This window comes from Aptenodytes forsteri, unplaced genomic scaffold (genome assembly GCF_000699145.1).
Source record: "Aptenodytes forsteri isolate BGI_AS27 unplaced genomic scaffold, ASM69914v1 Scaffold96, whole genome shotgun sequence".
Classification (NCBI taxonomy): Eukaryota; Metazoa; Chordata; class Aves; order Sphenisciformes; family Spheniscidae; genus Aptenodytes; species Aptenodytes forsteri.
This window is the reverse complement of record NW_008795029.1, coordinates 3,068,965-3,095,068: the sequence shown is the minus strand read 5'-3', so window position 1 is coordinate 3,095,068 and position 26,104 is coordinate 3,068,965. Positions and strand designations below refer to the sequence as shown.

The 26,104-nt window shown below is 43.7% G+C and overlaps 2 protein-coding genes across 2 annotated transcripts in view; both read right to left on the bottom strand.

Annotated features, from left to right (window-relative positions):
- Positions 1–295: 295 nt before the first annotated feature.
- LOC103896260 (coagulation factor VII) lies at positions 296–8,195 on the bottom strand. The gene is made up of 8 exons (XM_009276074.1): positions 8,126–8,195; positions 5,748–5,908; positions 5,146–5,170; positions 4,939–5,052; positions 3,937–4,077; positions 1,670–1,776; positions 1,046–1,166; positions 296–834 (listed from the first exon to the last, which is right to left on the bottom strand). The coding sequence occupies exons 1-8, from the start codon at positions 8,193–8,195 to the stop codon at positions 296–298; spliced, it is 1,278 nt and encodes a 425-aa protein (XP_009274349.1).
- A 6,701-nt stretch (positions 8,196–14,896) lies between these two features.
- MCF2L (MCF.2 cell line derived transforming sequence like) overlaps positions 14,897–26,104 on the bottom strand; it is a 111,884-nt gene continuing 100,676 nt past the window's right edge. The window contains exons 24-30 of the mRNA XM_009276073.1: positions 25,511–25,589; positions 25,281–25,347; positions 23,853–23,968; positions 18,275–18,402; positions 17,536–17,648; positions 17,308–17,411; positions 14,897–17,181 (exon numbers count right to left, since the gene is read on the bottom strand). Of these exons, the coding sequence (XP_009274348.1) occupies positions 17,087–17,181; positions 17,308–17,411; positions 17,536–17,648; positions 18,275–18,402; positions 23,853–23,968; positions 25,281–25,347; positions 25,511–25,589 (702 nt within the window). The 3' untranslated portion in view covers positions 14,897–17,086. The remainder of the gene's footprint in view (positions 17,182–17,307; positions 17,412–17,535; positions 17,649–18,274; positions 18,403–23,852; positions 23,969–25,280; positions 25,348–25,510; positions 25,590–26,104) is intronic.

Sequence of the window (26,104 nt, the reverse complement as noted above, 5' to 3'; positions counted from 1 at the left end):
CATCTAGCTCTGTCCCTTAGCAGAAAATGGATGCAGAACGAGAGGGACTCTGAGTCCGAGTCGTTATGGCCGTTCTGTGCCCGCTTGACAAGACACGCAAGTTTACAAACAATACTGATAGGGAAGTTATTTTATATATTCAAGTAGGCATTAGGCTTGTTTCAAATCATTAATAGCGGTGTGGGTATCACATGTATCGCATATCTAAGACAATGAAGGAATGCTTCAATAGGAAAACGGCACAGAGGGATTGAGGGGCAACAACATGATCTGGAAATGCTCTGGTTCAACATCATTAATCCATGTTTTTCTTCAACCAGTCGATGTATTTGGACACCCTTGTGTAAACCCCATAGCTGCCTTTAACAGCACAGCCCTTTCCCCAGCTGACAATCCCGGTCAGAAACCAAGTGTTCTTGTACTTTGTAGCATGAGGTCCACCGCTGTCTCCCTTGCAGGAGTCTTTAACGCCGGTCAGGTCTCCTGCACAGAACATATTCTCTGTAATATTTAAATCGGTCTCCTTTTCACATTCTTGTGTCTTTACACGTGGCAAATCAACTTTCATCAGAACAGAAGAGGTGGCACCTCCATCTAGTAGGCGTCCCCACCCGCTCACTGTGGAGAACTTGATGGAGGACAGTTCATGCACTGCAAACCGTTTTTCAGGCAAACATATCGGCACCACGTGATCGGTGAGATTCACAGGTGTTTCCAGGCTCAGGAGGGCAATATCATTATTGACTTGTCCTTTCGTGTATTCTTCATGAATGATTATCCTGGCAACTCCACTTTCTTGCTCAGTTTTCTCATTGTAATTTATTGTGTGTTCACCTGGAAAAGTTATTAATTGCAGGTCATGCCAGGCAGCTCCTTGATTCCTCAGAAGTTTGAGGCAATAGGGGGTTTCTAGTCTGACACCTCTTAAGGACAATTCCCTTATACTACCAAAGCCGGCACGTTTTGTCTTTTACTCTGGTTTGCCAGGATGAGAAGCTGCCACCACAACCACAGCTTGATAACATCAGCAGGGAAAGATACATACCCAGTCTCACCCGAAGCTGTTTAGGATGAGTATGCTCCAAACAGTGAGCTGCAGTGACCACCCACTCTGGGGAAAGCAGGGTACCGCCACAGTTTTCTTTCTGATTCTGTATTATAAGGGCCTGCCAGGATAAAACAAATTTATGTCTTACATCAAATGTGCACTTGACCTGAATCTCAGTAGTCAGGTTTTATATTGCTTCTTTCTGTCACTTTCTGCAACTGCCTTTGAGAATATGATGCTGATGGTCTGGAGAGTTGAGGAGGGGGGAGTCTTTCCATTGACATTTTCTCCATCTTGTATTATGGACCCTGCCTGTTATGGCCAAGAGCATATCCCTGCAAGCTGCAGCTAAACTTCTTGCTGGCAGTAAGGTTAAGGACTAAGGGGTCGGGAGATAGAGGTTGTATTATCACTCCGCTCCTATGAAAGCAGGCACTCCAGAACAAGGCTAAGGTGCATGATTGAAATGGGTGGATCTGCTGGCTACGGATGAAGAAGGAATTTGGTTGTCCAGACCTGGCACTTTTTATGGATTTTTAACACAACATTTAAAACAATGAATTTAAGATAGTGGTTTCATAAGGGAAAAAAAAAGGCAATGAAAGATTTCTGAAGACTCACTTGCCATGGACATTCACCTGGAGGACAGATTAAACCACCTACTATTCTCCCCTGTGCAGTTGCATTTTTTTTTGCCAGCACTGGTATTTTTCCACATGGGTATTTCACTGAAAAAAAAAAAGAAAAAAAACCCCAAAGGGCAGCAAATGTGATTTTATTGCACTGAATTCACAGCAAAATGTGTAAGGTCTTTAGTGAAGTTATGTTAGCTGAAAAACTGTTTTCTAGTCTGGGAGCATGGGTTCTCAAAAGTAATTTAAAGCAGCTCAGCAGGTAAGTAGTCTTTTTGTTTGGAAACAGCCAGAAATGCTTTTACAAATAGAGTGCAGGCCCATGCAGTATCATTGACATATATTCACCTACCACAGGAGTTTGCAAACAATATACCTGCTTAAGATATATGTCAACACAATGAGGTAGGCTGCAGGCTGGAGAGCAGAAGTGACTCTGTCAAGCTTTTGTTGCTGTTTTCAGCGACCCTGCTGACTTTAACTCAGTTATACTAAGTGCACAGCGTCCACGGCAGGGTGAGACACAGGCTTAAGCACGGGACGTGCAGCTTGCTATCCCTTGTTTGGGTGGACCCAAAGATCTCCTAAGAGCAGACACTATGTCTTCTGGTATGCCTCCCAGCAGACTGTGCCTAGTTTGCTTGGGTCCAGAGCATCCTTGATTCTTCCGGACTGCACACCTCAGTCTAAGGTTCGTTTTTAGCCTGAGCAAGCGTGTGAAGATTGGCAATATGAGAATCAAATCTTGAGGACTGAACCTGCGACTGAGCTGCAGTGCAGAGGAAGCCTTGGTGTTTTCAGTACATCCTTCACCCAACAGAGTTTTCCCTTCAAGAAGAAGAAGGTCTACCTTTGGGGTTTTTTGTGTGCCATGTGGCCGTGCTGTAACCGAACACACCGTCCCTTACATCCAGCAGTCACTCTGCGATAACACTGTGAGGACGAGTGCTCACCCTCTGTCAGTTTGGGAGCCAGGGCCCTATAGTCTGCGCTGAGCTGAATCCGACATCCCCACGGATCTGTAATAGCCTGAACGTGCTGATCACTTCACCTGACGCAAAGACAGCATCAAGCTTTTACAGGAACAGGCAAGGTATGGAGAAACGGGACTGGCTCGGTGGTGGCAGCTGGTGGAAGTTTAGCATAGACCTGACACAAACCCATACCCTCTAACGCTGCATGCGGGGCAACGCAAGTTTGGGCGTTTGAAAGGGACATTGTGAGAGATGCCAGAAGGACGGCGAAGGGACTGGCAGTCTGGCAGTTACACGGTTTTGTCTCCTTGCAACACACGGTCAGTGCTACGGGTATTTTGGTCCCCAAGAAGCAAGCAGCAACAAATACATCTTCCTCGCAGGGGAAGACAGGCTGAAAAGCCTATGGGGAATATTGAATTCGTTGTTCTCAGCTTTTAACAAAAGCAGCTTCCCCATCACGTGATATTGCAGAATCTGCTAATAAGGGATAAGCGCATTACTAGACATTGTTTTCTAATGAAATTGCTGTTGTTGAGAGCTAGGTTGTCATTATCAGTTCTCTGCATGAGTGCTCCATTGAGGTGTGTGTAGGGGGGCATTACCCCTCAGAATTACTTCGCATGCTCCCTGCAGCTCTGTCCATTATTTTCATATCCCCAGGGGTCTCTTTCTCCCCTCTAATAAAGTAATTGAAGTAGGCATCTGCAATGGAGTCAGGTGCCAGCTTATGTACTGGAAAAATAATTAACTTGTGCTGTCCTAGTCTCAATTGAAATTTACCTTGTTAGATGAGTAAGAGAAATATCTAGCCGTAGCGGCTAGAGGAACATCAAAAGTGTATTGGTCCTACTGTATAGGTAAAAAAAAAAGAAGAGGAAAAAAAAGAATAACTGATTTTCTCTGGTTTTAATAGGCCTCTTCGTCTCTTGACTCCTGTGCTGAAATAAATATGGTAATAAAATCCATGGTCACAAATTCAGATTGGAGATCCAACACTAAAACAATACTGCCCAAAAAATATTTTCCCAAAATATTTTACCTCTGGGGCCAGGAAGGAGGGCTCCAAAGGGCTCCCTGCTCGGTGTGCACCCTTCCCCAACGGCTCTTCTGGGGTGTCTAACTTCCACCAGAAGCCCAAACCTACTGCTCTGGACTCTGCCCTTGAAGGAGAGGTGGGGAGCTGGCGGCTAAGGGTCATACCTTGCACCTCCTGATGTGTACGTGAAAACTTTTCTTCCAGGGCTGGCTTAGACTTAGCACCGGGCTAGTAGTATCTTACCTTGGGGAACGCAGGACACACCATCACTCGCTAAAGTGTAATTGTCCGCACAGAAGCACACTCGTTTTTCGGACTGCTCATCAGTACAGTACTGTTCACAGCCACCGTTGTCGTAAATGCACTTCAGTTTGTCAGCCGTGGCTAAAGTCAGAGAAAGAGTATTTATGTTTCCAAATGTGGATTTTGGTGCTTACCATGAGTCAATTGCAACTTGAAATGTTGACAGGGAAGCAAGGCAGCAAAGCAGATTTCTCTGACTTATGTACAGTGACTGCATGAAAAACACCTTCCATTTGGCAAAAGCGAGGCAGACCTGGATCTCCAGGGATTAGGGAGGAAAAGTCTATGCCTAAGAACTGAACTAAATCACTCTGCGTTTATACAGTATCTGAGCTGTCTGGAGGTGGTGTAACTGTGTGGTAACCGCCATAACACATGACTGAAAAATTATAACTATTTTGTATTTTGCCATTTGGCAGAAGGATGCTCTGGGATGACCATTGAGACTGCCTGGTGAGACTTGACGAGTGCCTAGTCCTTGTTTGCGCTCAGCATGTTCTGAGGGTACAAGTGTAACACTCAGTGTGCAGTGCCCACTGAAATCAATGGAAAGACTTCATTAACCGCTGGATCTGTCCCCTCGGGCTTTGGACCATGCATATGCAGCGTAGTTCTCGTTCACATACTGCACCGAGCTTCTACGTCAAAGTAACTTCAGCACTTGGGTAGGAAAAAAACCTCCTCCGTTTCTCTCAGACCTGGCAAAAAAGGCAATTTTTCTTTTTTTTTACAAAATCATCATAGGGTAATATTTATCTTGGTGCCTTGCAGTGCCTGACTGCCAGCTGATTAGATCCATCACACGACACTGCAGGCAGTATGAACAGTAGCTGTCACTGCTAAAATGATGCAGAATGATAATGATTGCTACTGTTTATCTCAATGCCTTGCATTTGAATTAATAATGACATCTTTATTTTGTTAAGCTATGCAAGAGCTGACCTTTTTCACAGCTTTTGCCTTCATATTCGACGGGACAGCGGCACACGTAATCCTGAAACTGGTCGTCACAACTCCCGCCGTTCTGACAGGGGTTGGAGTCACACTGGTTAGGGTCTGTAAAAACATTCAGTGTCAGTCCGGCTCACGCGAAGAGCTGCAGCAGCGGGAGCGTTTTTGCAGCTGCTAGAACATCCCGAACGATCATACCGGAATAGATGTGCCAGAACTCTTTCTGGAAGAAAAAGATGTGAGATTTAATTAAAGAAAAATTAACTCAGGTTAAGTCCTACAGCCCTTGTAGTACAAGAGGGGTTACAGGAAGCCACAGTGATGCCCCTTTGCCTTTGTAATTTATAAAAGTTGATATCCATAAAATATTCTAAATTATGTCCTACATTCTACATTATTTTTATATACCAATAGAGAAGGGCACTGTGTAACACACACAAATAGGTTATTCATCAATAACCTCCATATAGTTGAGGTGGGATTGACTGAAAGAGATGTTGCACAATACAATAATGTAAGGTATTGTCAGGCCAGGAATTACTAGGGGGGCTGGGAAGACGACTTAGAGAGCATCCACTTTCCCACCATCCCCCAGGTCGGTACTGCCTGGGCTGGCCCATGCAGTATGCCCTCCTGCAACTCACTCCTGCTGCACGTCCCCCTATAAATATAAGAGAAAGACGCAAACAGCAGGACACAAAGGGCTTTTTTTGCTCTCATGGTTTAAAGTGTCAAAGCACACCCTTGAGTAGGGGGAGTCCATCTGACAGTGAGCGCTCACCCAGCCCCGCATTACTTACTGTCCTTTCATCATCATAGTAAATCTCTCTTGCTTCCTCAAAGGAACACTTTTCTTCCATGCATTCTCGCTCTAGTGACCCCAGTTTTATCTCTTCAAAGAAGCTGTTGGCTCGTCTTTGCCGTTGCAGAATGCTGCTTGCCTCTTCCTGCTTTAGAAAGACTGAAAAACAGTGGCATGTTCTGTTTGTCGTACAACTGCGCTCTCCAGACAGGGAGGACGGGGGGACAATTTCCCCTGAAAGCTTTTCTGCTTCCCAGGGTTTTTCTGAGATGCTTTAGAAAAGAAATGGGCAAATGTGAAAGAGCCTCCTTTCTCTGGCCTGCCTCCCAGGTAAAATGGCAGCACGTGAATTTTACAGAGCCCAGAGCTTAAGAGAAGATGATATGTTACACCAGCGTTGTGTGTCAGTGATTCCTAAGGTACCATCGCATGTCATATAGTAGGTCTCAACAGGCACAGCACAGTTTCTTTCAATTCTAGCAGCTGAAAAGCATGTGTTGCTTTATCTAGTGCTGACATACATGGCGACACCCGATTTTCCTGTACTCGCTACAGTAAGTCACTGGTGACAGGTGGACCACAGTCACCCCTAACTAACTCCCCAGTGCTCCATTCCTCACCCGTGTTATCTCACACCCCTTCACTCTTTGGCCCTGCAGAAGGGACTTCCCCTGCCACTGGTAGACCACAATTTTAGAACCACTGCTTTAATATATTTATCTTTAGTTTTCTTCTGTAAAAAGGCTACATTAAGGTAAATAGGAAGGCTAGACAATGCTGTTTGCATTGCGGATGGCTCCTGGCTGCTGCCAGCACCATAGACCACAGCCACGTGGGTCTTCCCCCTGTGCGTCTCTGCCGTGCTTTGGAAAGACACTGGGTACACAGGTTCAATAGCAGACGTGAGCAGAGCTCACAGCGTAGAGCTACACCAACTTCCAACTGACAGAAGTATGCACTGAAAGAGTTGACAGCATTGTCACCACGCTGATCTGCTCCTCAGCTTCAGGATACAAGCACATCACACAACTATGCCCTCCCGGTATAATTCAGGATAATGAACAAGAAGTCCCAGTGCTGCAGTGTACTTTTGCTCCATGTACTACACAGAACAAGTCTTGAAATAATTAATTTTGCATTTTTTTCCTCCTCCATGTCAGTAGGGGATTCTGGAGCTTCATGACAATTTACATTTCAGCGCTTTTAACTATTTCACCTGGGATTGTGGGTAGATTTGGGGATTGAAGCTGGTGTATATCACCTGCCTTTCCCACAGGACACTCTCCACTGCATGACCCCTGAGAGAGCGGGAGTTACCTCCTACCTGCTGGAAGGGCCCTGAGGTGGCTGCTGAAGGACAAGGCTCATGTGGGTCCTCACCGACATACACACAAACATAAATCCTGGGAGGGTTTATTCCAGTCTGGTGAGGTGTCTCTGAACATTTGTGTAATCAGAACATTTGCTGAATTACATGCAAAATAGTAGGAATTTTCCCTGTATTTCAAAGTTACTTGAAGGAATAAATATTGTGTGGCGTGCATTGAATTTATCCCAGGTTGCTTCATAAACATTTGCCCGTTGTAGGAATGTCAGCTGGGTCTTTCTGCATGATTTCAAAGTCAGGCTGCATGCATTTAATATGGCTTTCTTCAAAGGCTTTTCATTAACCTTCCACTGCAGGTACATGACACATGTATCAGTGCACAGGCACAGACTCCGACAGAGGAGCGTGCCTGGGCACATGGCTGGGGACATCCTCCCACTTTTATTTCGGCATTTTTCCACTTATTTACATTGGAACGCTTTTGATTTTGCTAAGTATTTGTCCAGCTTTGTTCACTGCAGTGTGGGAGACCCAGTCAATGCCTAATTGGGAATCTGAAAGCAGCGGGTCTGCTTTATTAATTTGGGAGCCGATTTTCAGACACGTACTGGAGCCACCGAAGAGCTACCACCTCACTGCCTTCTACTGCTGCCGAAACAGGGCGGATCCTCACCTCTTTAATTTCTCATCAGCTGAATGACAGACTATTGATTCTTTGCTTTGAAAAATACCACAGTTCAATATGAAATAACAATAAATCCAAGTTCCTTTTTTCACGTAGTGGGCAGACAGCTGATGGTTTCCCTGCTGTCTGTGCAGTGAGATAATAGATTCACTTAGCAGTCTAGAGGTGCTTTCCTTTAGTTGGCAAAATAAGCGTGTGGATGCCATCACTGAAAGCAAACGAGCCTTAGAATAACTCGCAGGCACAAGCAGAGGCAGGACAAACATGCAACAGTGCTTAAAACTTGCAATGAAAATTACGTCTGAGTAACAGGAGAGAGGTCCATTGCCAGTAAACATAATTACAGCCATATCCTACGACATACCTGCATCCAGAGAAAGAGGAATCAGTAGCAGAAAGCAGAGAAACAAAGCCATGCACTGCCTGGAAACCATGATGAACCCTGCGAGCCAGCGTCCCGGTAGTGTATTGACATTTCAGCAAGGACTGTTTGGCGAAAGAGCTCAGCTTCAAATGCTCAGAGCCAGAGGAGGGGCCGGCGAGTCATGGAAACAGAAAAAGATCCATGACAGTCCGGCAAGCTGCGCAGAAGGGCGCATGCAAATCCTGCAATGTGCCCTCTTCACACAAGCGGGGAGCTTGGTTTTGAAGCGCGCTCTCCTGACCTGTGCAAAGGCTATGCTGATGACACAGGCTGCTACCCTGGGCCTTCGTTTTATACCTAACACACCTTTTTCTTGACAAACATAGATGCCGGGACCCTGCATCTGTATGACTGGCACTAACTTGGCCACATAGCCCCGCATGCAGAGAGCAGTGACGTGATATTTATCTTGAATCGGCAGTCGAGATACGGCCTTTCAGTGCTTTGGAGCATGATCGAACCACTGACATCTGTCCTTTCCCATTTTTCCATCACCAATTGAAACTCTGCACTTCTGGCTGAATTTACTTGGAGACACTAATTAACCAGCAAGAAACACCCTACGCTGTTTTTCTCCATGTTTACTGCAAGACCCATGTGGCTGCACAAGTTGTACCAGCTGGAAGAGGTGCTAAGCTGATCCACGTTATGTTTCATTAGTAACGATAGGGGTTTGAGGGGCTAATCTGCAGACAAGTGTTTTATCTGGAAGACAAGCAGTCCTCTGATTTAATGGAAATCAATTAATGGCATCAGACTAGAGAGCTGACAACATTCTTGGGGAAATATTTACTTAAGATAGCAGCGAGGTAAAGAGCATATTTGCCTATGAGAAGTGAAGCATTGCCTGAGGGCTGGAGGATTTTCCAGGCCGTTCTCCCCTTCCTGCGTGGAAAGGAAGGAGGGTCAGCTCTGCATCTTAACGCTACAGCAAAAGAAAAGCAACAGCTAGATTTTTACTTTGCTGCCAACGCTCGGCGTAACTCCCTGCAGAAGTCGTGATTGCTTAGGAAAGCCGGGCTCCTGGCCGTTCTTCGCATGCTTTCCTGTTATTCAGTGGCGGTGCACACAGCTGAACGTCCTACTTTGAAATTGCTTTCCCAAGAGGGGGCATCTGGGCACTTCTCTGGATCGCAGCCTGGCTAATTCCCAGCAGCCCGGTTCCTGGGACGGTCGGGGACTGGTGGAAGGTCCTGTCCTGGGGCAGAGGAAGGAGGCCAGTTACTGGAATACAGAAGGAGCTACAGCAGCCCAACGCTGTCCCTGCCTCTGCTTTTTGAGAACCCTCTCCACACCTCACAGCCTGCCAACATGATCCTCCTCTTTGTTCGCTTGCCTATGGCAGTGAGTTGAAAATAGCAAGGGCATGTTCAGCTTAGCAAGACTAAAGCTAAGCTTGTCAGAGCTGCTTGGAAATTTCTCTTTGTCTCGTCTTCTTGGGGAAAGATCTATCCCCGTCTATTTGAATGAGTCACACAGATCGGAGCATGAGGCTGTGCCTCCCGCACTTGAGGCCAGCCTGGGTCTGCACCTATTGCCTCCCCAGCCGTGTTTCCTTAGGCTGGGTGGGAGTCTCCCTGCCAGGGAGGGTGGGGTGCCCTCCGCTCCACAACAGCATCACAGCACCTCTGCACCACGGCACCCCTTTGCTTTCTCATCTTCTTCCTTCGTAGTGTGCAGATCCTCTACATCCTTTAGGACTGATGCAGTATTTTCCTTCTGTCTTCCTTCCTCTGCTGGCATCCCTTAAGATGAAAGATTTTGCTTTTATTGCTTGGGAATACAGCCAAACACTCACTATTTTTAGAGCCCAGGGAGAAGCCCAAGTGCTGGGAACAACAATCAGTTCATATGGGGACAGTCCTTCTTCCAAGAAAAATTCATGCGATTAGGTTTCATCAGGGATGACAGGGATGACCATGCCCATGAGGAGGGTCGCTGGGGATTCAGCAGTCCCAGGACTTCATTACGGCTCTTCGCTCGTGAACTTCATATTCACAGGTCTTGTCTCAAAGCTGCTTCCTACTAACTTCAGCCGGGCCACTCCTTTGGTTAAAGAAAGAGCTGTGTTTTTAAAGAAGAGCTCCCCTTCCTTACTCTCTTACACCCCAGCCAGAGGAGCAAACGTCAGTTCGTTAGCTTTTCTTCCCCAGAAGATCCCTAAGTCTTACTTCGTTTTCCTTCTTGTGTGGTTTTGCTGTAGTTCATGAGAATTGCCCTAGTATCCTGCTCCATAAATCTCCTTGCCAGTGCAGGCTTCAGCCTTGGCTTATGTTTTCCGAGCAATTTCAAGTAAAATATTAATGCAAACATGCACCCCTGCTGCTCATGGGTGCTACTAGAATCAGTCTGGGGACAGCTGTTCAGAAAATATGATTTAGGCTATTTTTTAGTGTATGCTTTATTTTAAAAAGTATTTGCTTTATTTAAAAGAAAAAGTTAAAAGAATTAAACATGAAAAATGTTAACAATGTGAAATAAAAAAATCTAAAGCAGAAACATTAGCCTGGAAGACGTGATTAACTGATGTCTCAGAACATACCATTCTTTATTCTTGTTTTGTTTCCTACTGACATTTTTCAAAGAGAAACTCTTATGATTTTTCTATTTTTAGTTTCATATTCGGGGTTGAAGAGAAGACAGGTATGGAAGCTATTGGGAGCTGTGCAACAGGTCACTGGTCATTTAAACATGAGTTTTCTAGTCAGCACTCAGGAACAACTTAAAAAAATCAATGATTTCCATTTCAAAGAGGCTGTAAGATCATTTGAGTAAGCTGACAAGGCTGGGTCTAGGTAAGAAAGGTTTAGGAACAAGCTGCCTCATAAATTTATGGAAAATTCAATTTAAATCTCCAATAACAATAGTAACTTTCCATCATTCATTTATCAGACTAATTAAAAGCAAGCCAAGCCTGTGATCAAGTTAATAATTTCCTGTTTCTGTTGTTTTAATCTACAACTATATGAATATCACGCCGCTAAGCTTTAAAGCAAATTATTTACTTTTTAGACCTCAAAAGAGAACTCTTTCTTTCCAGGAGAAAATTACTTGCCTGTTGACTGAGTTCTGTATGCCTATAGAGCAAATATTTTCGTAAAGAGGAAGTAGAAGATGGGGAGATAATATTTTTGAGAATTTCTTTGTGACCGGCTCTGAATACACGCACTTAACATTTTATTTTTTAATCTTGACGTGGGTTATTTCTTCCTCTTCTTTTGCTGCCTGAGGAGGATATCCGAAGACACCCGGTAATAAAGGAAACAAAAGACACAGAAAAATTAGATTTAAAATAAAGGGAGTGTGCCCCAAAGTTTGTTTAAGCCACCTATCTCAGTTGGTAATAAGAAGTATTAACTCTACTACAGCCCTTCTCTTGACCGTGTCCCAAGACCATCACAGCTGCAACAGCACCACTGGTAAATCCGTAGTCTTTTAAATGCAGCCGGGGACCTTGCTGTCTGGTCAACTGATGTGAAATGAGTAAATATAAAAACCTGAAAGGTGATTAATCAATTCACTTCAATTGATTTGTCAATTAGCACCAAACCAGCTAATCTGAGTAAAAACCTTTCAGAATAGAAGTGCAAAACTTGATCCTTGATTTTCTACCACCATCTTTAGGTTGCTGCTGGTACAGGCGGCGGCGGCCACAGTGGTACTTGGGAGAGGTGCAAAGATGTCCAGCAAGCATATTTCAGTACGTCATCTCTTCTTGTCTTACTGCTACCGGGATTTAATGTTGTGGGTGATTTTGGCCTGTCTCCGCAGGGCCAGAGCCGTGGAGGAGCTGGCAGAGCTCCTTGTGGTTTGCCTTTGCCCTGGCTGCAACTCGACCTCTCCTTGCGAAGGGCTGAGGGACTCATCTTCTTGCTACACTGCTAGGTTGGATGAGAAAACGTTGTCACTTTGTCTTGCAGCCTGCTTTTTGTATACACCACGCTGCTTTTTTTCTCTTGAGGCTTGGTCTAGACATAACGCTGCCCCCAGATTTCTCAAGAAAAGGCTTGAGCTTTGGGTGAGGACGCTTCACTGTGAACGCCCTTCGGGCCAAGCAGAACGGCCGGAGCCCATTGACGGGGGGTGTGTGGTGTGTGTTTATTTACATATGACAAGGTATCCTGAGCTAACCACGTACAACAGCACATGAGCAGCCGAGGGAGGGAATGGATGCCGAAACAGCTGTACTGGCCTTACCCATGCTCCAGCAGAGCCCTCCAGCGCCTCGCCACCCTGGGCACCCTGTGCCCCTGCCCTGCTGCCTTTGGAGGCTGTCCCTGGTGGCAATCGTTGCAGAGGCTGTGGCCACGGGAGCAAGCGAGGGCCCTACTGCTCAGGGAGGGGAACAGTGCGCCTGTTCTGGGAGCCGATTTGGGAAAAAACTGCCTGGGGAAGGGGCGGGGGCAATAACTGAGTTGCTCTCTGGAGATGGAGGGAGCACGGGTGCAATGGTGCAGCACTTGGGAGGCAGGAGGGGAGCTTGCTGCTGGACTGGCGGCAGCCAGCTACTTTGGCAGATAACATGCAGCATTTTTTCAAGTTAAAACATCTTTGTGCCCTGTGCTCCTCGCCCTACCAGCCCCACGTGCTTGCCTCAAAAAATAATCCATCCTCTGCACTCTGCCTTCTCTACCTTCTGATCTCTGACTGACCAATGTGTTACAGCCTAGCATAGCAACTTGAGGTGCAGAAACTTGGAAATAATGTGGAAAGGAATAAAAAAGCCAGGAGAAATCCAATACAACCTTGCTGGTGAGGGAGCTGGCATCCCTCTGGCTGAGCTCTGTCTCAGGAGCACCTCCTGCTGCCTTTCAAGCAACAGCTCACCAATTAAGGAGACCAGGTGCTTTGGTCCCCATATTGCTACTTGAGCATGTTATTGCACAGCCACCTGCATAGAAAAGTGACAAGCTCCAAGTTTCACAAGTCTTAAATTTCTTTCCTGGTTGTATTAAGGGAAGAAGGGGAAATTTTATAAATAAGTGGGACAGCATTTAAAGAGGGTTTCTGGAAGTTGCCTGGAACAAAGTAAGTGGAGCACATCTAATACCTTGGCCAAAGGCCTTGGGTTGTCCTCCTGCCGCAGCTGGCCTCACCCTATCAGGGTGTTTGTTAAGGGCAGGAGCAGCTATTTATCAAATGCTTTGCTATTTAAAGTCAGAAAACTACCTTGCCCTCTTAGAGTCTTTGCATGGCCATTCAGCGCTTTCCAGCCGCTTATGGGTCTCCAAAAAATCTCATCTTTATCTTCCTTAACAGCCGTTAAAATCAACAGTAGTTATTGCTAACGTGGCCATCACAGCTTACATGTTATTCATCTCCTTTCAAATGAAAGCCCAGAGAAACTATTTCAACATCTAAACATCTTATTTTGATAATACGATACCTAGACACAGTTTACACCAAATCTTAAGGGACAATCTTAAGGGAGAATCTGGCTCTTCTATTCCTACATCCTAAATTAAGGGAACTGAATTTGGGTAGCTCCCCTGTACCAAGCTGATCCAGCACTCACCCACACAAATCTAGGGAGACTGCTAATTGTGGGGACTTGGGCGGACACTCAGAACTTTACAGTGCAGTTCATAATAACCACCTGATGTATGACAGAGAAGGGGAAGGGGAGTCCCTGTCATTTTGAGAGAACTGATGTAAATGAGTTATGGTCCAAAGTCCTCAGTTTTGCTCGCTGACAACATCTGTGCAGAATGGAGAAAGGGTTTTGAATTCGAAGTAGCAAACAGCCTCTGTATCTAGGGAAGACCATGCTCCAACTTTGAGCCAGTTATAAGAAACCCAAGATGAGTCCAGTGTTTGCAATAGGAAATAAACATAATTACAATTAAAAAGAAATCAATCATTATTAGGCTTTTATATAGAAAACTCTTACTTTCCACTAAGGTAAATCTGGGCTGGAATTCTTTCATTCTTTTGCTGTAACAAGTATGATGTGGTTGTGCGCAGAAAGGCTGGACCCCCTTTTGCTCAGAACAGTAGGAATACCTACTACAGAGGTAGCTGTTATGTTAACAAGAACAAGAGTAAATGAAAGCAATCAAATCCCAGTAAGAGCTTAGCTGGATCATGTAATTGCACATGGCCACCAACTCAGCCCAAATCACCCCAGTTCAGTGTGAAATTCACCTCCTACCACGGCGTGATGGTCCTCAAAGCCGTTAAATCAGTGAACGCGGAAACACGTTCCTCTTCAGATGCTGCAAGTGTGAATGTGGTTTCTTGTTTCTCACCCAGCTGCAGCCGTTGCCAGACTTGGACCTCCAGCTTGTTCTGCTAAGACCAGAGGATCAAGAGGAGCGTGCGTACAGGAGGAGGGGAACCACGGGATACACAGCTTTCTCAGGGAAAACACAACAGCCGTGTGCTGTCTTTCAAAAAAGGGTGCGTGGGAGAAAGGGAATCAATCCGATTACCTGGCACTGGCTTTCATTTCTTATCCTCAGCCTGCAGACATGCTTTAATTCCCCAGTGCGCCAGGTAAGCGAGACAGGATCACAAGGGTAGAATGGTGTTTTTCTGAGATGGTCCAGAATGAGTAGGCAAAGGATTTGAACACACGGACCCTGACAAGCAACAGCCAGACAGACCTGGTTTTCTGTTCCAAATCCTTCAACCTATCTCTGTTTTTATATGGTACCCATAAGAAGCTTTTAAGACTGTGAGACAAAATAAAACACAGAGCATGTCTAAATAAAGGCATTCAGCAAGAAGCGCTGAAATTTATTCAAATTTTCATAATTACAATAGAGACCTCTGACTTTGAACTTCTAATTCACAACAGCAGTAAAAAAGGAAATGGTGAAATGGGTTGTATTAAAGTGCAACGATGTGGAGAAAACCATCGAAATAACACAAATGAGGCTGCGGTGAGAAATGAAAGGACAGTCTCATCCAAGCAATAACAGCAATATATAGGTAAATTATGTTACAGAAAATTTACAAAATAACTTACATAGATGGAGATAAGCTGAATCTCATGTTGCCATTCCATTGTTAAATATCAGACTAAATATTCCCGGTCAGCCCAGTATTGTATGGGATAATTAAAAAAAAGATCAGAGGATTTCTGCGTTGGAAAAGATGCCTGAAGTAAAACCCTGATCAGCCTTTATATTGCAGTATTGCAAGAAACCTAAGTATTTATGAATTGTAAAGTGACACATTCAGCAGCATGAAGACTATAAATACATCTTTTACATTGATACATTATATCTACACACATATACATATTTACACACACATATATACACACACAAGCACATACATACATACACGTTGATATGTACATAAACATACGTGTGTGTGTATGTATGTTTCAATTTGTACTGACCATGGTCAGCTGCATTTTGATTGCTTCTGGGGTAGGGTTGCCTTTGCAACTCAGGAGTAAGATCATTCTTTTGAGTGTTTGTCCTTTACATTTCCTAAGCTGCAGCCTCTAAAATCTAAAATTCTGGCATAGGCTTCGGGGCCCAGCCATCAGGGGGTCTGATGATTAACAGCAGTTCCCATTGCTTCTGAAAAATTACGCTCTTAATGTCCACATTATTTTTAAGTAATATGATACATGAATCAGTTAAAAACCTATTTTTGTACAAGTAAAAATATTTGAGAGATGGACAGGAATGAATACAATATTCCATACACGCACACAGTTCTGGACTGTTTGTAAGGATGAAGTGCAAAGAACATCTGACAAGGTGAAAATTTACAACATTGGCTTACATCATACCTTGAAAAATGGCAAGTTTAGCATTACCCTTCCTTTAAAAAAATTTAAAATACTTGGCTGTAGCATAAATCTGACTCTTCTCTAATAAAGATTTTTTTCCTCTCCCGTGCGCCCCTGTTATAGAAGAACTATGTCATTGTGTTTTTCTCTTTGAGTAAATCTGCAACGAACACTGTTGACTAAAAATACGTCTGGTTTCTAGCCCTCATAGGTTTGTCTGAAGGAAGGGTCTTGACCCATAGCGCAGCCACAAGTTTCCTCTGCCTGTAACTGCATGTTAACTGTGAAAGCTGAAGGTAACCATGCAATTACCATTTATTAAGAAATCATTTAGTGAATAAGAACATTTGTGTTTCATTGTGCACCTGTGTAAGGAGAAAGATACTACTAAATTGCCACGGCTATGTAAACTCAGGGATCTTGGTAAAGAATTTGGTTGTGAGGCCAAAATACCTCGGGAAACAGCTATTCCACTGCACACATCATTAAAAGGTTGGAAACGATAAAATAATAGTTTCTTTTGAAGCTGTTGTGGTCAGGGAATTGGTCATGTCTGCATCCCAGTCTCCAGGGAGCGGAAGAATATCCTGAAGACCCAAGAGAAGAGAAAAGGCTGGACCAAACCTCCTTCCTGGTTGCTGTAAGAGTCACATTTACTGCATTGACCGAGGTACGTCCTTGGAGAAAGGGGGTTTTGGGGAGGAGAAAATGTAAACTCGGATTTATTTTCTTCACACCTATCCTGTACAGTGATTGCTGTGTTATTAGTTTACAATAAGGATTTAGCACTGAACACATTTTGTTTGCTCACATTCAGATCCTGGCTGTTACAAAATGATACAGTTCTACAGAAACCTGATTGTATATCAAGGAGAAAATGTGTTTTATGCTAGCAGCTCTGCAGCTTCAGACTTCAGAGCAGAAGCCTCTGCAAGACCCTATTTAAAATCGTTTAACTTTTATTTATAACTTCACATTCCATGCACTTTTCATTGGGATCTTCTGGAGAACCTGTAAAAATCACCAGTGAAAATACTCAAAGCTGGCAACACAGAACCGGTGGTTTGCTGTTTGAGTCCAACATCCAGAACTCTGCACAAAATGACAAACTCCGGATTTACCTTCCGCGGAGGTGGGGTGAAAATTTAATGTTAGCCCTTAATGTCCGAGAAGCTGGTGCTGCTGGCATTGCAGCTATCGCTGCAACTTGATGATGTGCTCAAAGTGCTGGACGCAGTGCCTGATTCTGGGAAAGGGAAAGGAAAGAAAAAAACCCACAAGAAAATATGATACAGTTATTGTTTTTCACAACTTACTTTCACAATAGGAATCTTCAGAGAGACAATCATCTCATTTATAATAAATAGCCTACCAGAGCTGCTTAAAGATTGAGCTGATTTTGAATTGCCTATGAGCATCAGCAGATTGTTTGCTGGGATCCAACCTTCTCTACCAGTGCTCAGGTTCTTTACATACCTAAAATAATATAAAAATACAAAGTCAAATTGCTTCCTTTCATGCCTTTGAAAGTTTTACCCTAAACAACTGCCTTCCAAACATAGTTCTGTGTAGAAAAGTTTCCAAACACAGATCTGCGTACCAAAGTCCATCCTCCCCTTCACGAATCAGTTGAACTAGATCTCCACTTTTCACTGTAAATTCTTCAGAAACTCCTTTCTCATAATCAGTCACAACTGTATATTTACCAGGAGTCTAAATGCATACAGAGGAAAAACATAAACAAATTATTTCTATTGAGTAATTTAAGGTATGTTGCAGCTTTTGTTATGAAAATTTTTGTACTTTTCCCTCCTCTCTCGTGCACATACATGCTGAAGACAGTGTAAATATACATACTGAGAGGCAGTAAAATTTTGCTGTTCAGTTACATGCAAATTCAGTACATGAATTCTCACACCCTGAAAAACATTCAGTGAAATGTTTCCGTTACAACAATTAATTCAAATATCTACAAAAAAATCCCAAGAAAAAAAACCAAAACCAAGCTGGCAAACTAGTGACACGATGTATGTGTGGAAGTCTGTTAACATGGTAGCTGAGCACGTCATTGCTTGACTGCTGTACTATATATGGCATAAGCAGTCACGGCCTCACTAGTCTGTGCGTACACAAAGGCACAGACGGACCTTCCCAAGGTACAAACACAAAGCTGATTTAAGAGAAGGGGATATTTTCCATTCCCTTAGGAATTTTGCCCAGCCGAGGATTTCAAGGCAGACACTTTCCTTCCTGCAAGCTTCAAAAGCATTCCTACATACTGCCACACACAATGTATCGGTAACATTCGCTTAGCTCGATAGGAAAGCATTTCTGGTTACCAGCTTCATCTCGCCTCCCCCTCCTCCTCCTTCTTCCTCTGCATCCGATGAATTCAGCGGATCTTCAGCACTAGACCAGCCATCATTTTCTTCAGATGCGTCAAGAGAATGAGATGTTTTAGCCCAACCTTGGGGAACAAACAGCTGCCGGTTAACTTTGCAGCGGCGAGCCACTGACTGGGAGAAATGTTCTTCCCACTGAAAAGCTCTTAAGCGATCAGCATAAACGAGAGGAAAACCGTACACGGGGAAGTTTTTACAGCCACTAGGTGAAATTCACAGCTGGCAAAAGTTGGCCTGTTTCCATCAGAGTAAGTGGAGCTGTGGCAGTGCACAGCAGTGAATGTGGCCCTTTGGATTTACATAGAGGGAAACAGATGGAAAGAACGCAAATTCCCAACTAAAAAGAAGCTATTTCTCCCTTATACAAAGACAAACAATGGATAGACACTCTTTTTCTTGGGAGGAGGTAGAAGACAGGGACATGCACTCTATGGGAAGAGGATGAACACATGGGGTTGTCACCCAAAGGAACCTAACCTGCCTGCTGGAACAAGGGATGGATGCACATAGCTTTGTTCAAACTGTTGAGCACTTAGAGCTGTCAAGAAATTCAACACAAGCTACAGGCACTCTGTACTTCACCTGACGAGGCAGCTTATTATTTAAGGGTATTCAGGTGCAAGGATTACTTAATCACGCTGAATTACCTTGGTGTTAAGTCATTGCACCAAGCACCACAAGAACAATCTCCTGCCTGTCATTTATTGCCAAGCGTTCCTTTTTCTCTCTCAGGGTGAAGCATTTCATCTATTTACGAGGCTGAATCATATCCAGAGTGCACAAAATCCTTTTCCAAATGAAAACTACAGTAAGTTTTACTAGTGGGATGCTTTTCACCGAGGTCAGCAGCTGCTAATAAATGTGTTGAGCTTATAATGAAAAAAAAGTCATAAAAGACAAATAAATATTTGTAAGTAAAATTTTGGTTCAAGCAAAAGGGTAACAACAATGAAACTCAATGAAAAGAATGAAAGGAAGAACAAACCTCCCAACTTTTATGTAACTATTAGTTAAGTTGAGAAAACACCAGCATTTTTGCTCTCCACTGCTTCTGAGGCATTTGTCGCATGGCTGGTCATACCAGTGCATTAGGAAAAAACCTGAGCATTGTCAGAGTGAAGCCAGAGCAATCTAAGAATCACAGAAAGAAATCACACCCAGAGCACACCAAACAGAGTGGGACTTTTACCTCGCCTGCGCTGCTGGATGACCTGCACAAGGTTTGAAGTACTGACCCATTTGGCCCTGTCCAGGGTTAAGAATGAACTTCCATCTGTGAAGAAACTGAGCAATAAATTCCTGCTGTATTCCATGCAAATTTCCTTGGAAGCTCACATCTTATAGTTGGCTTGTGGGACACAGCTGAAACCCTTTCCGTTACTTCCAAGTTAAGAACAATGCAACAAAAGAAAACTTGGGTTCTCCTAATTGTTCCAAGCTCTCATTAGAAGCAGAACCAACGAGTTGCACAAAAGAAAGTGAAATCACTGTAATTGGTCTGTCTGTAGCATCATACTCACTGACCTGCTCATCTGGAACATTTTGGGTAACAGCTCTTGTTTCTCAGCCTCTTTCTTTTCATATATCGTGCTGATGTGGGTAAGAGCAGACCTGCCTGATCCTGCCATAACAACAGTACTCCTACTCCTCATACAAGCTGGCACTCTACTATTAACAAGTCCATATAAAAGCCCATTTCAGCCTGGGTGGGTGGAAGTGGTCACTATGGTCATATTCATATTAGCTAACTACAGGCACCAAAATTATGTGTGCACATTCAACGTGCATGCGTGTATTCTGCATGGTGTGACTAAATCAGAGCTCACTATAAAGGCAGGAAATGTCAAAAAATGGCAGGCAGTCTTGAGAAAAGGCAAGGTTATGCGGAAATGAGCTTAGGTTTGACGGTGCCAGAAAAACCAAGAATTCATTAACAGCTTCTCTTCAGAAATGGGCCCACAGGTTTCTTCACAAAGAGAGGATCCATCTGCAAGATGTGATTCTGTCACCAATTCATTTTCCTTGAGCTCACTGCAATGTTAAGTTGGAGTGATGTAGCAGTGAAAGGAAACGAGTGGGGACAATGCGCTCTGCGCCAAGGAGCTGTGACCATCACCTGATGCAGTTTCATCCTGAAATGCCTGGGTCAACTGCCTGCTTATTCCTCTGTGAGTTGGGGAAGGAGAAGAGAGAACGTGGCAGAAAAGAGATTGGAAGGTGCAAGACAGAAAGGAGAGTTACTAGATGTTTTAAATGCATTTACTTGGTTTCATGGTTTCATGAAGTGAGAGGCTGCTGGACAGGACAGCAAATCAGACAAGTCTGTTCTGAGGACCCAACAATTTTACTGTAAATGAGCAATGACCAAGGACTCTCCACCCTGGAAAATTTCAGCATCCCTGGAAAAGGCCACAAAACACCCTTTTCTTTCTGATGACATTTTCAGGCCCCTCAGGATTTCCACAGTACCTGGAGATCTCAGAGGTTTGACTGCTACCTGCAGAAAAATTAACCTCGTAACTCCCATATCCACACTCGTGGAATTTCTGCACGTTTCTGGCCTGGGATTATATTGCCTGCTGCTCAGACAAGGTGAATGGTGTTGCATAGTTTCCCCAGCACAGCAGCTGAAGGTGCATCGCTTCCACAGGTTAGACAAAGACAAAGGCTGTGGAAACCTGCAGAGGAGGATGATGGTAGGGCTTGAAACAGCTTCATCTTTAGAATAATATTTTCTAAAAGAGGTGGTGGTGGAAAGAGAGTCAGGAGGAGAGGGACTGCTTTCCTTGTACTCTCTAGTTAATTAGCCCCAGGGATTCGTACTCAAGCCTTCACCAACAGCCTTGCTGGTTAGAAATGGGTCATTTAACAGAAATGCTTTTTTATTCTTTGCTTAGCTGTGGGTTGGGAGGACAGGAGGCAAACTGCTACAAGGGGTTCAGTTAAATTATCTGGGGTTCACAGGGTGGTAAAAATTGCCTACTATCACCCAAAGAGTGATGCAACAGGACTGTGACTACAGTAATAAATGCAGATCTAAAATGGAAATTCCACATGTGATGATCCCCACTCTGACTAGAGTACATGCGTTTCAGGTTTTATTTTTTCTTTCCTTTTTTGAAAGTTAAATCCTCTCCACATGGGGCACAGTGACAGGAAGATGCTAACTGGAAAACCAAGCGTCTCATAGCAACTGGATGCACTGTAGTTCCATTAAACATCCAGCTTCTGGTTATTTCTTCAGCAGAACATCCCTTTCCCACTGCCCTCTCCCAAAAACTAGTTAGCCATATGCTACTTTATTCAATGCCAAGGTAAAACTTCAACCAGTTGTGCTATCAAAAACAGTGTATACAGAAGCTGACAGACCCACTTGAAAAACTCAGCTGGTATCAATACCGCTGCACGCAACAGCACCATACAGGTATCCCCAGCGCTCTGATGTAACATATTACACGAGGGATGTGTGGATATTGGTGGAGTACAAGATGCGGTATCACTCTACCTCTTAAACCAAAAGGAGTTGGGTCACTCACTACTTCATGCCGTTTAGCTTTTTTGTCAGGACTGGTAGGAGAAGCTGCAGGAGGATGAATAGGCAAAAAACACAGAAGAGAGATATTGAAGAACTGGAAAAAAGAGAATAGGTGGATTGCATGCTAAATACCTTTGAGTTTACACTGGAAAACAGAGGGATTTCTGTAATCACTCTAATTTTAGCCATCATTGGTCAATTACAGCAGAATGAATTAATTATTTACATGTAGTTATTTGAAGATAAATTGACAAATTTATTTTAGAGTAATAGATGAAAGTATATGCAAACTTTTCTAAATGAACTAGACATCAACTGAATACAATTAATGTTTGTCTACAGTTGAAATTACCAAATTACGCAATCATTTTTATATAAATCTAGTGCTACAGCAATACCTGGTCCTGTAAGAAGGATCATTGGCAATGTCTGGCTTTTAGCAGAAGGAGGTGGAGTTTCTGTCAAGGCAAGCGTGGGATATTAGTGCTCACCTCATTAGCATTAGATACGCAACCCTAGAGTCTCTCCAGAAAGAACTCAAAGGTAATCAGGTTTTATAAAGGCATTCTGAAAAGATGCTTGGGGGGGCGGAGAGAATCATGCTCTTGAACAAGTGCCATTATCTTAATGCAATTCAGACTGTTCAAAGCAAGAATTGAATGTACCAGTGCCATTACTTGGCAGGAGGAAGCAAGAAAGGTCTCAGACTCCTATTGCCTGTTTTAGCAAAATGTAAAGACCATTTTCTGGACACATAAGGAAATTCTTATTTATTTTTGTATCCAGCAAAATAACGTTGTCATACACATTCTGCTCTAGTTATGCTTTGGGAGTTCCGTTAGCAAGGATGCTAATATAGAAATACTCTAGAAAACCTTGATTCCTTTTTGCCAAGTACAGGTGTATTTGGGGCAGATCCACTGAAGCTAGGAGAAGACCAGGTATCTGATCTGAAGACAACTTCCTTCCTCTAGCTTTCCTACAGGAATGGGGCACTATAAACTCCTTCCTTGGCCGCGACAGTGAGACTGGAGGCATTGGAAACTGCACTCCCTCTCCCTCTCCCACTCTGGAGCCGGTTTTCTCTTGAAATCTCCCTGTCAGGGTCAGTGACTCAGGAACCTAGCGTGAACTTAGGAGAAAAAGCTAGTGTATGCACTGAAAATCTGTTATGCTACACACACACACACACAAAGTGATGCTTCAATTACAGCCTTAAACAGAAAACAATCTAGCTTTTTTTAAAAATTACCTTTCTGACTTTTGAGGTTAGTAAAGCCCTGCAGCGTAAAGCGCTTTTTTGACAGTACAGAGCATTCTGAGGTAGAGCTAGTGTCATCTACAAAGGAAGAGAGAGACAAAGAAACGGGAGAAGGCCATGAAGAGGTCAAGGCAAAATATCGTTCACAGCCCTGCCAGGGAACTGGCACGTTAGGATGAGAAAAGACAACTGAAAGTCCAGGTACAACAGAAGAACCCAAGTGGCCAGTTGTCCTCACTGTGCAGGGGCTTTTATTGCCACTGGTCTAGTAAATAATCTCTGTGACGGGAACCAAAATTCAAGAGAAAAATAATACTCTTCATAACAGATAATGCCAAGAAATTTATGCAGAGGAAGAGAACCTGAGAAGCTGGGCAGCTCTAAAAGGAGACCTACTGCAGACTCGGGCCTCATAACCCACAGTTCCCACCTCCTTTAGGCTGCCCTTCATTGAGGTGGCTTTGGGCTTGTCCACACCACACAGTGGAATGCAGAAACCCGAGCTAAGGGCAGATGTGACTAGCATGCTGGTGCAGCGTGGGCAGCACTTTGTGGGTGGGCTGCCTTAGGGCTGAAAGCAGCACAGCCCTGCTTGTTCAGGTGTAACGCTGTATTTGCCTGCACTACCGTGGCTACTCTGCTGGTGGATCTGCCTGTGCATCTGCAGTGCAGGCATGCTCTCTGCAATTAAAGATAACAATACAGATGTGTAAACTCACCTTTGCCTTTCTCGGGGCACTTTGGTGCTATTGTGGTGCCACAACCTTCTAGACTTGCGAGATCAGCTTTTCTCTCCTCCATTTTTTTGGTGTTTCTGATGTGGTTCCGTGAAGGACTGTTTATTGGAAGAAAATTAAGACAAATCCATCTCCAGCAAATTTGGGTCTGAACAGGGGTGATGACCTTCGGTCATGGGCTGCCTTTTACATAGAGATATATAGGCTGAAAACCATTTCTTAGCTACTTCCCAGATCACACCTTCCAGGATTGAAGAAATCATGGTGTCTGTGCATGGAAAGACCATGAGCACATACAAAGGAGGAAAACTCCCCTAACTGACTGCAACCACACATACTATGGCAGTGCGAGCTACTGAAAAGACAGCTCAGGACAACTTCCACTCACTCTCAGCTACAGGCACATACTCTATGCTGACAGTTTCCCTGCTGAACGTACTAAGGAAAGAGAAAAAAAAAAAAGGAATAAACTCTGCCCCTCAGAAGCTCTTAACACAGGAACAGATGAGGGATGAACAAAGAACATAGGTTGGATCTTGCAGCTGGATTCCCATCACACCTCTGATTGGGAATGGAACAGAGAAAGACATCCCACAAATACTATACATCTGGGAAATTTTTCCTGAGTGATAAGTAGATGCATAAAACATGCAGGGCAGAGCGCTGCTGATACATATGCAAGCACACACCACGTGGGAATGACTGAAGATGTGAGCACATGGGCTTATGGATACATACATATACACACATCATGAAAAAAAGAGTGAGTAGCAGAGGATTAAAAAGAAGTGTCAGAGAAGGGGAGAACAGCAGGTGGGAGCAGAAGAATATACAAGGTTGGTAGGGTGAAGGATAAAAAAATAGGAAAAGAAGAAAAGCTTGACTCAGAACTTGGGACACTGGAGAAATCAGCAAATCCCTTAGTAAAAAAAAAAAAAAAAAAAATTGGAAGAAAAGAACAAGGGACAGAGAAAAGATAATGCCCTGGAAAAGACAAAAAGGAAGATAACATGACATCGGAAAAGGAAGAAAAAAAATAATCCAGGTGAAGGAAAAGAACAGAGAAGGAAAAGACTGCTCCACATAACTCTCATCTGAGGTGTAAAGTACATAATTAGCTGTTCAACAAACAGACCCATAATACCACCAGGATTTTTTTGGCTGGCGCAGAAAATGACGTTTCTGTGTTGCTCTCTATCAACTGGCAAAGCCCATGCCACTGCTGCTCAGTTTAACAGTTCTGGAGATGCAGAAACCCCAAGTTTTACAGTTTTATAGTAGGAAGAGACCTAAATAACCCCTAAAACATAAGGGCCAGTATTAAGGGATAGGAGTAATGACGAACTGCAAACAAGATGTATTAGTATATTTACAAGACAGCCAGGCTGATCTGACAATATACTTACTTACCTTGTACAAGATGATGCTGGTAGAGGTAAACTCTGTGTTTGTTCTAGTGTCCTGTGCTGACTAGCTTCTGTAATGGAGGAAAGAAAAAGGACTATTAAAATTGATTTGTGTTTTGAGCTTTTCATTTCTATTCCATTTCATTTCTACAGTCCTACACAACAGGGCAGGTTTTGAAGTTCAAAGAGAAAAATTAAAAAACCATATATATATCTCTCTCCAAAATATTTTACCTCTGCATGCCTGCAGTTGACTCGTCAGCACTTTTCTTATTTCATTTACCCAAGTAGCTTTAACTTCAGGGGTTGGTGCCTACCCGAAAATAAATACAATCAGCCATCAAGCATAGAATACCTATTACACAAAGAGTTGCATGCCAAAGCACAGCCTCGGAGGAATCCTTCAAGGGGGACAGAGAGAGCTCCCTCTCTAGTCCTTCAGTGAACAGAAACTAGTTGTGACAACTGGAACATGCTGAGGCAGAAGCTGTGCACGTGCTACAGTCAAACCACGGCTCCCAAGCCATCCACTACTCCAGTGAGAGCAATAGTAACGGCGTATACAATATCTCCCATGGATACTGTAAAACGTGATTATTTTTTTCCCCCCAGAAGACTCTGCAATTGAAATACATTGTTTAAGAAACTACCTTATGAATTAATCTGTTGTGTTTTGGTTTGGTTTTTTCCTACATTTCCTCATCACTGTCTATTAGTGATATACAGAGGGGAAAAAAAAAACCACCAAACCCAGATCTTCTTAGGGTTCCTCCCCTCCTTTTCTCTCTCTTGTTGGTTGGGTTGTGTTTTTTTGGTTTTTTTTTGTTT